Source organism: Neovison vison, chromosome 8, assembly GCF_020171115.1.
Source record: "Neovison vison isolate M4711 chromosome 8, ASM_NN_V1, whole genome shotgun sequence".
NCBI lineage: Eukaryota > Metazoa > Chordata > Mammalia > Carnivora > Mustelidae > Neogale > Neogale vison.
Window position 1 is genome coordinate 48,642,046 of NC_058098.1, and position 14,058 is coordinate 48,656,103.

The 14,058-nt window shown below is 41.4% G+C and overlaps 1 protein-coding gene across 1 annotated transcript in view; it reads right to left on the reverse strand.

The window, feature by feature from the left end:
* Nucleotides 1-10,513, reverse strand: part of NAPB (NSF attachment protein beta) — a 46,689-nt gene extending 36,176 nt beyond the window's left edge. Inside the window, exon 1 of the mRNA XM_044263569.1 lies at nucleotides 10,379-10,513. Within this exon, the coding sequence (XP_044119504.1) occupies nucleotides 10,379-10,476 (98 nt within the window). The 5' untranslated portion in view covers nucleotides 10,477-10,513. The remainder of the gene's footprint in view (nucleotides 1-10,378) is intronic.
* Nucleotides 10,514-14,058: the final 3,545 nt, after the last annotated feature.

Below are 14,058 nucleotides of genomic sequence, written 5' to 3' on the forward strand. Positions count from 1 at the left end.
AAGCCACCTAGGGCCCCAACAACAGTCACCTCATTAGCAAAAACTTTAGTAATGTTGAAAGGGGTTTATTATTATACAGAAGATCCTTCTCTCACTCTTATCACTGAGGATCCCACAAGCGCTTTACAAGTTCTGTGCCAGGAACCAAGGATGAAGAACAAATATACATTTCTTATTACATCACAACATCACAGCCACTAGAGCACTAGAACTAGGGAAATGCAAGGAAAACGTGGCTAGAGGTGGTGGCCTCCAGAAGAACTGGCTTCTGGGAGAGGCAGAGGCAGCTCCATGGAAGCTTGGTAGTGAAAGGAAAGAAAACCAGTGATAGAAATAAACTAAGAGTCCTGTGAAACAAAGGAGTATCACAGTACCAAGAGTCACACCACACCCCTAGCACTCCTCCCTAACACTTTCCATAAAAAAAAAAAAAAAAAGTCCTTAACAGTATCTATGGAAGAGAGGATTTAAACTAAGAAACCTGTGAAAGCACCCAAACCCTTCATCTCCCATTACAGAAACACATGCTATTATGATCCCAAGAAAATCCAAGACACTCTAAACAGAAGAAGGCAAGCAGAAACCATACAAAGCTACCATGTAAGAATTAAGAATAAAACCTTTGCAACTGACAAAAATGTTCCCCCAAACTACCACAAAGCAGACAAAAACAATTCCGTATAATTTAAAGATTATTAAACAAACACTTATAGATATGAAACTACATCACAGGCCAGAAACTTAAAACTCAGAATGCAAGAGCATGCAGGGGACCAGAATATGCCACCCCAAAATACACCACTTTGGCATAAAGATTATTTTGAGCTGGAGGAAAATGAGAACAGCAGATCCAGAAAGACACCTTCTAAGAGCTTCCCCATTTGACTAAACGCAGAAATTTCTAAGAAAATAGAACTGCCATAATCCCCTCTCTTGGGAAAGTTTTATGGTCATGAAGCAGATGGAAAGTTCATAAAGAAATGAGCCTGCACAAACAAACTCTACTCCTTTGTTTTCCAGTCTGCCTCCTTAGAAGACTAAAACATTTGTCCTGACACTTCTCTATAAAAACCTCGTTCTTTGTTAGGCGCTATAAGCCCAGTTCTAATTACCCCTCTGAGTTACTTATTGCTACCTGTGTTCAATAAACTACTTTTTCTTGTTAGTCTGTCTGGAGAACCTAGGAGAGTAGAGAACAAAGGTGAAGTTCTTCCTTCTCTACATGCACACAAAAAAATAAGACCATGAACTCCTATTTCAAATTCTAGAAGGAAAGAAAGAAAAAAACCAAGTCATGTCAGAAGAAAGTCTTATCTAGAACATACCTATGGGGAGAACAAATTCTATTAACACTGAGGAGAAAAATGAAAACAGCCAAGAGCATGGAAGTGAAATAAGGGAAGGAAATGGATTCAAGAAAAAGTGATAGGATAAATGTAGTATCTGAAAATAGGAGTAAAACAAAAGAAAATATTGAAATAATATTTTAAAATCTAATTTCAGAGAATTTTATAGAAACAAAATAAGATGTGAATCTAAATACTGAAAGGGTCCGTCATGTACTAGGAAAACTGACCCAGTGAAACACATCTAGTAAGACTATTAGATTTTTTTTAAAAGATTTTTTAAAAAGACTTTACTAATTTATTTGACAGAGAGAGAGAGAGAGAGATCACAAGTAGGCAGAGAGGCAGGGAGAGAGAGAGCGGGAAGCAGGCTCCTCACTGAGCAGAGAGTCGGATGTGTGGATGTGGGGCGATATCCCAGGACCCTGAGATGATGACCTGAGCCAAAGGCAGAGGCTTAAGCCACTGAGCCACCCAGGCACCTCAAGACTATCAGATTTTATAAATCAAGAAAATCTTTAGGCTTCCAGGCAAAGTCACTTACAAAATTAAGAAAATCAGGTTAGCTTGATTTAGACTTCAGCACCAACATACAAAACAAGACAACCTACAAAGCAAGTTGACAGGGGAACAACATTTTTGAAGAAACTCAAGGGAAGAAAAGATCACACAGTCAGCCAAGTCAACAAATAAGTACTACTGATGGAAGCAAGGACTTAAGGAATACCATATTGGCTTCCAACTACGGAGATGACTAAGGAACATCAGTGAAAAGGCTGGTGGTGGGGGCATTGAATATGTTTTACTACAGATCAAAGAGAAGAGAAAAAAATGTAGAGACAGGGTAGAAAAATAAAATGGAGACATCTGTTCCAATAAAGTACAAATAACTGAACCCCGTCCTTCCACACACATATGCTGGACAGAGGGAAAAATTTAGAACAAGCTCAGGGACTGGCACATAGGTAAAGGGTGTTTTCCACATCAAACAAATACTAAATGCCTACCAGAGCTAAGGGCATTAAAAAAGATTCATAGTATAAAGGTTACCAGTAGAACAAAAATACAAAATTCTCCCCCTCCAAAAAAATGCACAGAAAAGAAATCACATGGGGGTGCCTGGGTGGCTCAGTTGTTGGGTGTCTGCCTTTAGCTAAGCTTGGGTCAAGATCCCAGAGTCCTGGGGTCAAGACCAGCATCTGGCTTCCTGCTGGGCAGGGAGCCTGCTTCTCTCCCTCTCCCACTTTCTGCACATGTTCTTTCCCTTGCTATCTCTCTCTTTCTCTATCAAATAAATAAATAAATAAAATCTTAAAAAAAAAAAAAAAGAGATCACCTGAAGAAAGAAAATAAAAGCATCATACATAATCAATACAAAGACAAATAGAACAAAGCAGGATGACAGATTTAAAAACCAATTATATACCAGTCATACAAACAATGTAAATGGACTGAAGGTTTTTAGATTTGCTCATAAAACAAAAGCCAACTGTGTTCTCAATAGGAGAGATACAACTAAAATAAAGCTATTCTGAAAAGGCTTAAGATTAAAGAGATCGTCAAAAGTATACCACATACATCTTCCAACTTTAATTTGTTGCAACAACAAATAACCCTCAAATCTTAAAAGGCTTCTCTCTCACTCAGTTTACCTATAACTGCAGGCCAGTTGTGCTTGTTCTTTCTCATGTGTCATCTCTCTATTCTGGCATGTAGCCCTATCTGGAGTACTCTTTTTCTTTCTTCCTTCCTTTTTTTTTTTTTTTTTAAACCAGGGCAGGAGCAAGGGATGACCCCTGCAGCTTCTGCCCAAGTAGAGTATGCATCCCCCTTCCACACACTCCCTAAAAGTCAGTCATGGGCCAGAGAAGACTCAATGGGGAGGGGAAGTGCACTTTGCCCAGAGCCAGGCAGCACAGGTCACATGGCAGCAGGCCGAATGTATAATCCTTTTACATAATACGGTCCTCAAGCAGGCAAATGCAAGTAATAAAAAAGCAAGGACTGCTACTCCAGTATTAGACAAGGCAGAATTTGGGCTCAAAAATACCAAATGAAAGAAAGAAATTCACTTGCTAATGCTAAAGATACAATTCATAACAAAATTATATTAATTGTGAATATCTACTTACCAAAATATAAGTAGCCACCTTTATAAGCCAGAAGCTACAAGAAATGCAAGACAGACAGAAATGCATTTTTAAAAGGAGATATGACCAGACCCCTTTTAGTCCAAGAAAGTCAAGTGGCCAACAAATAAACACAGATGTGAAAGGCCTGACAACATAATCAATATCTAGATCTCAGGGCTCTCTATCCAGGCATATATTCCAATAAGAGAATATCTGCCTTCTTTGCAAGTGTGCAAGGGCCATTCATAAATACCAATCATATATCAGGGGCAAAGAAAACCTCAGTAAGTTCTCTGATTATAATGAAAGAAAACTAGAAATCAAAGCACCTCCACCTCGAACACAACCCATAAACCCTTGGGCTAAAGAGGAAACAAATTACAATAAAAAACACTATATATCAAGATGGGGGGGATACAATTTAAAAACATTAATACAGTTTTAAAGGAAAATTCATCCATAAATATTCGGATCCATATAAATACAATGAAAATAGTGAAAAAAAAAACCACCATCTTCCATTCACCCCAAAAAAGCCAGAGGGAAAAATGGAAGAAAGCAATCGAGGTAAAAGCAGAAAACAGGAAAATAATAAAACCCATAAGTCAAAAATATTAGTTGTTTGGAGGAAAAAGATAAAAAGAATCAAGAAAGAAGGGTAAATGCAAAAACACAGAAGTGACAGAGGAAGGAACTACTGAACTGAAGAACGTTAAAAAAAGTCCGTTTGAGGGTTCACATAAACCTTCAAAACCATAGCATGAGATTAAAAGGAAAATCTCTACGTTATTTTTATGAGGCACCTGTAACATTGATACATCAACCTGATGGGCTATACACAAAAGAACCATAAAGAAAATAATTCGAAAGAAAAGAATTAAAAACAGAATCGAATAGCACATTAAAAAATAAAAATTATATCATAATCCAGAGGGGTTATTCAAGGAATTCCAGAGCAGTTTAATATGAGGACATCCATTAACATATTAGTAACTAAGGAGAAAAATCATGTTTGTCTCCACAGATACTAAAGAAGCCTTCAAAATATAAGCTTGGGACAGCTGGTGGCTCAATTGGTTAAGAGTCTGCCTTCAGCTCAGGTAATGATCTCAGAATCCTTGAATCAACCCCAAGTCTGGCTCTTTGCTCAGCAGGGAGTCTGCTTCTCCCTCACCCTCTGCCCCTCCCCACCCCTCATGCTCTCTCTCTCCCTGTCTCAAATAAAATCTTTTTTAAAATATAACTCTTCAATATTTAATGAAAACACTCATTAAAACAAGTTGACAGAGACTTCCTTATCATGAATATGTACTTTAAGCCAAGAAAGTAATGATCTGTTAGTTATTTCAATTATAATTAAATTACCGTTACTTATAAGTCCATTTAAATACAGAAATGGTTAGCATTCTGAAATTCTACTTCTAGCATTTTCTCTCTCTCTGTCAAATAAATAAATAAATAAAATCTTAAAAAAAATCACCTGAAGAAAGAAAATAAAAGCATCATACATAATCAATACAAAGACATAATAAATATAACAAAGCAGGATGACAGATTTAAAAACCAATTATATACAAACAATGTAAATGGACTGAAGGTTTTTAGATTTGCTCATAAAACAAAAGCCAACTGTGTGCTCAATAGGAGAGATACAACTAAAATAAAGCTATTCTGAAAAGGCTTAAGATTAAAGAGATGAACCCTAAGTGTTAGTCACTGAAAATGCTTTAAAGGTACAAAAGCTTTACTGATCTTACCATCTAATCAAATGAACACAAAGTGAAGCATAAGAACAGATTGCAAAGTCTCCAAGAACTTGGATGATTCTGTGTCCTGGCTGGATGGACAGACACCCTTGTCTTAAACCCATCTTCCTGGCAGCTCGAAAACATCCCAGTTTGGACAACCTACTCATGGCCACTATGTAACTCACAGAAACAGGGAACCATTGGAATAAAGAATTAAAAGCAGAACTATAATTTAATTTAAAAAATTAAATTGTAAAATTACAATTAAAAATTTTTTTAAAAAATTAAAACTAGAATTATAATTTAAATGTTATTCATATATAAACATTAATATTCAGAGATTGACAGTTATTAAGTAAAATCAAGAGGTAAGAGAGAAAATACAAGGCCATGCAACTATTCATCATTTTTAGCAGTCAATAGATACTGTCTAAAATTAGTAAATCAGGAAGTAGAAGTATTCCAAAATTATTTAGAATTACAGTGGTAACCATCAGAGAAATTAAAAGGAAATTAAAAATCATTACTTCTTGGGAGTATCATTCTTCTTTAGGAGAGAGGAGACTCAGGGAATACTTTACTTTTTAATTGGAACTTTTCCATAGTCCTTGCATTTTTCTCACATACGTAGAAGCTACTACATTTATAATAAACACATATTTAAGTAAAACATAGAAGGAAGTGACATGAATTCCCCTTCATTTTGCTGCCTTTGCTCTTGAAAACTAAAGAGAAAAAAAATCAGCATGATATGAGGATTCACACATTCTCTCCACCAATATCCACTAAGTGCCTACTGCATGACACAGGTCGAGTGAGGTGTGGGGTGAGAGCAATGACAGAGGACAGACTCCCCAGGAGCTTACATTCTGGAGCTACACACCACCATGGGTCCTCCCTACCTCTTCTAAACAAGTGTACCTCACAGAGCTCACAACAATGAGAGAACAGAGGTGAACACTGCAAATGCAAACAATATAGGCCAATATAGAACGATTTTATCATTTGATACACAAACTATAACTTGGCACTAAAACTAGAAAACAAAACCAAACCCTCCCCCCCTTTTTTTTAAAAAGAGGAGTGGTGGGGAGGGGCAGTGGGAGAGAGAAGAAGAAAATCTCAAGCGGGTTCCACATTCAGCAAGGAGCCTGACTCAGGCCTCAATCCCACCACCGAGATCATGACCTGAGCCAAAACCAAGAGTTGGTTGCTTAACTGAATGAGCCATCCAAGTGCCCCTAATGCTTTACAAATTGTCCTTACCACATTTTGGCAAAACTTAAAAACAGTCTTTGTAGAAATAAGGCTGACTGAAGAATACTCATAATTAATGGCCTACAATATTTAAGAAATAAAAATTTAAGAAAATAATAATTTTCTTTTTTTCTTTTTTTTTAAACAGATTTTATTTATTTGACAGATCACAAGCAGACAGAGAGGCAGGGGGTGCAGGGTGGGGGTGGGGTGGGGTAGGCCCCCTGCTGAGCAGAGAGCCAGATGCAGGGCTGGATCCCAGGACCCTGAGATCATGACCTGAGCCAAGGCAGGCTTAACCCAGTGAGCCACCCAGGTGCCCCGAAATATTCCCAATTTTCAAAAATAGCTAAGAAATTACAGACTCAATAGCATCAAGATAACCCAATAGGGTCTTTCATTAAATTTGACACTGCCAAATTCATGGCTCTTTACAAGCTTTATGGCTGGGCAACAACCCAAAGCGAAAGACAGCATTAGCCATGCAGAACATCTTCCAATTGTCATTCTTAAGCAGCCATTCTCTGTGATGTGCACTGTGCAGGCTATCCCCAATCTGGCCTCCTATTAACAAGGAAAAGACAGTAAGAGAGACCTTAGCAATTCAAAACTACTTTACGTCACACTCAGGCCAGTTTAAGATCTTACTGGCAGTTCATTAAGATTCTATAATTGAATTTGAAATTAACTACAAAATTCCACAGCTCGTCCCTGGGAACAAATGAAATGAAAACACTGCTCTTTTGGTGGTAGTTTTGCTATACTGTGCTAAGCTCTTCAGAAATAGTAAATTTTAATTCAATACTACAGCCATAAAAACACACCACTTTCTAAACTGGCAGTCAAGGAGAAAAGCAGAACACCCATAATAGGTATTTTGTGATGGCGGCATCCCTCAGTGGTTCGCTAACATCTTGGAGACAAGAATGGGACTTGTTGTGCCTTTTACACAGAATACATGATTGACCTTTCCTCAGGAATATACAATGCGTATTTTCATCTAACCTTACTGAAAGCAACAAAGAAGAGAAAAAGAATAGTACAGAGAATACAGTATTGCCATAAAACCTGTGTGGGTGGTGGATAAACAGGGGGTGAAGAAATTAAGCTCCTAATACATTTTAATCTGCAGTTCGGATTATGAGAATGAGTCCATACAAAGTACGCTACAATATGCTGAGCACCTTCTAATGGCGGCCAATGTCTTCAGAACAGCATCACCTGCCCCCTTTAAAGCACTAACTGGTCAGCTCTTAACTACATTGGGCTTGGATGATACTCATAATACACATCAGTTATGTATGTTCAGTGAATTCAGGAGTCTGACACAGGGAGATGGACTACACTGTGGTTTCAAGAAAGGATAACAAGTAGATGGAAAATTTCTCTATCAAAGGAAGGGTGGCAGGGTGGACTAACATGTGCTCCAGCCTAGAAGGATGAGGAGAGGTACAAATGATGCCAAATATATTGGAAGATTCTAAACATCTAAAACTGATACAGAACCAGTCTTCCTATTGTTACTGACAGAGAAACTAGGCTTGGTTTTCGGCTTCAAATAATTATATACCATTAAAACTCATAGAACCCTGAGTACTCTTCTTCCCTAAACTTTTCTGGAGCCAACATTCACTGAAAATAACACAGTCCCCCATAGGATAAATAAACTTAAATGGTACAAAGCTCTCTCAAATCTTTAATTAAAAGACCAAAGACCTAGTCCTCAAGGTCTTTGGCTCTGAAATTCTGGCAGTCACTTAATCTGTCTGGCTCTTTGCTTCCTCGGTAAGTAGTGGCTGACAATTTTGATGAATATGCTAATTAATATTTCATAATCACCATCTCCAATGGTTCTAAATGTTTTACAAGCATAAACTCACTCAATCCTCACTATAAGATATACTATTATTATCCCTTTTTATAACAGACAAAACTAATGCACAGAAAGGCTAAATACCTTGCCACCCCCGCCCCCTGCCCCATCCAAAAGCTAAGACAATCTACTGGCCTGCCATATCCAGGCCTAGGATGAAGTTACTTTTGTGCAAACTGACTGTAAAGGGCGAAGGTTAAATAAAGTCTTCCTATACCTTCTGTCAATGAAACAGGTGATCAACAATCAAGGAGAAAACAGACACTTGTTTATAAATAAAAGCCTTTTTAAAATCCTTTTAGGATTACTGGCTCAAGACTTGGCCCAGTTTCATAAAAACAATAAACATGACACCTCTTCACAAAAAGGAGGGTTCCCCTGAGACCAGTATCAAGTGCTGTAATGTTTTCCTCTGCCAATTATAGATTCTCTTCCAGGGAAGTACATTCTGACTTGAAATCTTCTGTGACATTAAGATCACCTCTAGGCAAGAGGTGCTAGGACATTAAATTTTAAATGAATATATTTTAAATGTTTTGTGAATCACAGAAAGGAGCTATTGTTTGGTGTTAGCATCAAGTATTAGGTAGTGCTCCTTAAGTAACAGCATATATCGGGGTAACTTTTAAAGGGGGATCAGTGTTCCTTAAGTATCACCGTATATCCGGGTAACTTTTAAAGGAGGGAACTTGTGATTAATTGCTATGTTTGGAACTACAAATCCTACGAGAAATTTAGAAACCAGCTAGGATAAATGCCCTTTGAGAGGTTCCTGAGGATAGGAACCCTTACCTTTACGCATCTTTCCATCCTACTACAGTGCTCTGCATAAAACCTGCATCTAAGCATTTCCTGGGGATGTATCAATGGTAGCGTTTTATTATAATCAAAAGAATCCTGGTGGTAAAACAAGCAGATTCCAAACTGAATTTAGTGCAGAAATAAAACTGTCTAATAATGCAACGATTAAGTACTGGTCCTTCTCAAAAATAAAAATATGCTCTTGCTCGGCAGATCTTTCACTTTCAAAAAGAAAAACAACAACAAAAACCACAAGGAAACGTCAGCCTCTCTAATCCTAAACAGCTGAATCATTCACATATTTAACCGCCCAGAACTGTCAGTGCAAGCTCTGCTTTTTGCTAAGTCTGAATTTAAGACCTTCCCTAGGAGAACATGGGAGAATTACAGAAAATTAACGGGATTCCCAAAAGACACCTACTTAGACAGGAGCTGCGTTATCCTTAATCAAACAGCAGGCCCTGGAAAACCCATCAATCTCTGCTGAAGTAAAAATACTACGCTGAGGAAACGTACTCGTTCTCCAACGAATGCTTATTAAATATCTACTTGGCGCAAGGCAAACCCGCAGACGATCTCTGGAATGGGGGCGCCGCGCCAGTCTGCTGCTCCGCGGGGCCCACCGCTCAGCCAGATGCGCCCAGATGCAAGGGTCAGGAGCAGGGGCGACTGGGGGGGGGGTCCCCGGACCTGCCCCTCCGGCTCCTCCTGGGCTCGCCTCCCACCAACACCGGTCTCCTAGCGATGCAGCTTCAACCATGGCGAAATGAACAAATGTGTCCCGCAGCCGCGGCGACAGCGCCCTCCAGGTGAGTTGGTGGGACACCCCCCCCCCACCAACACAAGAATAACACCCGGCAGGTGAGGGCGTGGAGGGCGTGGGGGCCCTCTGGGGACCCCGGGGCTGTCTTGACGGTGTGGGGGCTGAGGGACCCCGAAAGATTCTGGAGGTTCCAGCAGGTACGGGGGTGAGGTCTGGGGACCCAAGGGCATCTCTGGAGGGAGGGCGGGGGTTCTGAGAGCCACCGGGGCATTCTTGGAGGAGGTGCTTCTAGGATGCCCTAAGGCTTAGGAGCTGTCCGGAAGATGCAGGGGAAATGAGGACCCACAGGAGTCTCAGGGGAGAGAGGGGATTCAACAGGACACGCATGGGGGCAGCTGGCTGGGGAGGGGGCCCGCGACGGGAGACCCCCCTCAGGGCACTCGCAGTCTGGTGCTCACCCAAACAGCCCTCGGAGGAAGGAGTGGGAGGCCTTGACTCGCTTCTCGGCCTCCGCCATCAGCTGCACTGCCTCACGCTCCTTCCCCGCGTTATCCATGTCGCCCGCTGCCGCCACCACAACCTCCTCAGCCGGTTCCGACGCGCCTTCCGCGCCTTAGCCCTTCTCTCGCAGAGGCGGGGAGCGCCGGAGAGGCGCGCAAGGCCTGTCGGGACTTGTAGTGCCGGGTCCAGTCCTGAAGGCGGAGATGTGAGAGGCGTTAACTACATTTCCCAGAAGGCCGCAGAGCGGGGCGGGGTGGGGAATCAGAGCTTGCAGACTGCCAGCGCCAGGGATTTCGGGGCGAGAGGCGTGACTCTTCGTAGGGGTCTTAGTCCAAGGTGAACTTTAATCTTTTAAGTATGCGGGGGAAATGGAAGATGACGCGCGGCTCTCTAGTAAGGATAACCTCAAACACGCAGTATCACGTTGGTTCAAGAATCCCTTGCTCACCGCGACTGACATCTGGCGAGGGGATGGACGAGGGAACGGGAGATAACAGATTGGAACGTTCAGCCTACGCTCAAGCTCTGCAGGAGGGAATCTAACGCAGCCACCGAAAGCAAATTCATTAACCATGTGATGCCCATCCACCCACCAGCAACAGCTGGCAGAAAGAGCCATTTTTATCCCCAGAGCAAGGCGTTTAAGAATTTATAATTTTCCCCAATATAAATGCAGAGTTATTTTTCTTGTTACAACTTAATGTCGGTCTTCTCTTCCTTGGTTATAAATAAGTTGCATTTAGGCTACATATGCATAATCCACTCTTTTAATTGACTGAATTATTTCCCATGATTGGGAGGCTTTGAGCTCTTTTTCCTTTACACGGTGCTGGCCGTAGAGACTGAGTCTCCTGGGGCACAATTTGGCCTGCCCAGAGGTCTTCTAATTTCAGGGCAGAAGTATCCATAGATAGATGCTATCATGTGCCAACAATTTCCAGGCCCGTCCTGGAGGGAGTGGCTATTTTTGTTTTGTTTTGTTTTTGTTTTATACAAAATCTAGACCATTTACATTTGGCAATGCTAAAGCTGTGGTGGTGAAACAAGAAAATCACTGCCAAATGAGAACTTGTGACAAAGTCAAACTATTAATAAATACACTGTGGGCACTGGCACATGAAATATATCTAAGAGAATGAGGCTCTCTTCAGAGATCAAGGCAACAAAGGCCAAACTCCTAGAAAGGTAACTAAAGCATCTGTTGCAGAGTCCATACATTGAAGGCACTCTAGAGATGGAAGTGTCAGATCTTCAGGCAGAATTTATTCACTAAATGCAGTATTCTAACTTCGAAAACCTAATTTGTGTTCTTTTATAGCAGTATTGGAGAATAAGGAGGCAGGAAATTAGAAGTGTCAGTAAATGTAGGATTAAAGAGAAAAACTGCAAAATCAGACATAAACATTTGAAAAGCAGAGCAGTCCATGGGGATTTCATGGAGTCGGCCCAACTCAAAAGCTCCTAAGTGCAGCATCAATATGTTGATTTAAGCAGCTCCCAAAGCTGGCCCAAAGTAAAGGATGTTCAAAAATACTGATCTCTAAGCTACTAGCTTTTTAAATCAGGATCTCCTGAGGTTGGGGACTAGGAAATGTACATTTTAAAAAGAATTCTCTGTGCACTATTGTAAAGCATACAATTCTAGATTCTCAAATCTGTGGTCAGCTCAAAAGGAGGTAGAATAGACTGCCTGCTCTGAGCCAGAACATGCAGCTAGGGGTAACAGGGTACATCCTGACATTTTTTTTTTTTATGTTTCTGGGTATTTCCTTCATTCTCTTGTTTCTGACAGGCACTCCCATCCTTCCCCAGTCCACACCCAAGTGGGAAAAAAACTTCAAATCACAATTTTATAGAGCACTTGTTTTCTTCTTGCAGAGGCTAGATAAGGGAATGTAGCAGGACACAGAGACAAAACTCAAAGAACAAGGATAATAAGAGACAGATGAGGAATCCTCCAAGCAGGAGGAAAATGGGGACCTGCACTCTTGTGGACCAGGGAAAGAGTGAAGCCCTCAAGTAGAAACTGTCCTAGAGTAGGCCCGAAGGACCCATGATGTACACCTGTGCTGACCAGGATGGTAGCCACTCACCACAAGAGGCCCTTTAAATCTAACTCAAATAATATGAAATCAAATGTAAAATTTTGTTTCTCAGTCACTCTAACCACATTTCAACTGCTCAGTTGGAATGCACAAATACAGATCATTTCGATTTATTGCACAAAGTTGGCATTGCTGGTCTAGACATGTCTTGCCTCTCAGCAGCTCTGGACACTTGGAAGAAGAGACTTCAGACAGTTTCTTAGAAGATGGAGCAAGAAAGGAGGAGTCTGCATACTTTACCAGGCAGAACAAAACACAACCTGCAGGCCTTTCCTTACCATCAGGGAAGACTCATGGACATTCAGACTGAATGAACACACTGGAAGTTAAACTGGAATGTTGAGTGTCCAACTATTCACCCTGAGAGGTGCTCTGCAAAGGCAAGGCTGAAGCCATTTAAGAATAGCCAGCTGTTAGAGAGGCACGATCGGAAAATGGTCTGTGTGAAAAACAAGGTATGGTCCTTTGCATGTTTTCATAGAAGGGTGTGCAGCATGGGAAGAGTCCTGTGTGGAGACCAGCACCAAGGGAAGGTGCAGCGGACACAAATGCATTGTATCTCCAGGATTGTCCAGACTGATGTCTTGAGGGGCCAGTGCAGCAGCCCCGTGAGTATCTCCCACGCCGCTGAGTTCAACTGGCTCCCAGGACCACTGCCTAACCCACACCTGAGCAGCAGCTACGTGAGGAACAGTTCACCTAGTGTCATCCCTCCCTTTGATTCCAAAGTCTGTAGGAAACTTCTGGCCATGACTAGCATTGGGTGTTCCCATGTCTGTGGGCCCCAATTGCCAGCACCTGAAATTCTCCTCAGGGTTCTCTTTGGCCTTCAGGCTGCTCTGCTTGAATGCCAAAGAAATGAGGAGGATTAATTAACTACATTAACAAGGAAATTAATACTTCTTGGCCTCATAGGAGCAGCTCCCAATCAATGAGTGTTGGAAAATTGGAAGATAAGTACCCTTCTGGTGGGACAACTCTGAGCAATGTTTTACACTCTCTCCTAGGGATCAGCAGTGGCAATGAGCTCCAGCTGTTCACAGCAGAACATTGTTTGTTCTGTACTCTTTATTGACTTTCTTCCCTTGCCTTTCCCCACACTCCTACTGGTGCTGCCTTCTGGTGTCACCTCCCAGGAAATTGCTTTCCCTAGAATCCTGGTCTCAAGGTCTCCTTCTGGGACCACACAAACTAAGATAGGGGGCATATGCACTGAGGAACAGTAGGTGTGTTCTGGCACCCAGGCACAATCATGGTGTTCATTACAAATTCATAAACCAGTATTGTCATCTGTGAATAACTGTATACTTGGGGTTCCAGTTGCCACTTCACATGTAGGGGTGTAAAGCTAGCAGTTGTTTATTATTGTTATCACTTGTGGTTCTGGGCCCCGACTGGGCTCAGATGGGTTGTTTTCATTTGAGGGTTTCTCACTCAGGTGGTAGCTGGAGCTGTGGTCATCTTAGGGCCACTCATGCCTGCTGACTGAGAGGGGAAGACTCGAAAGGCTAGACCTTTCGAACTTCCTGGTA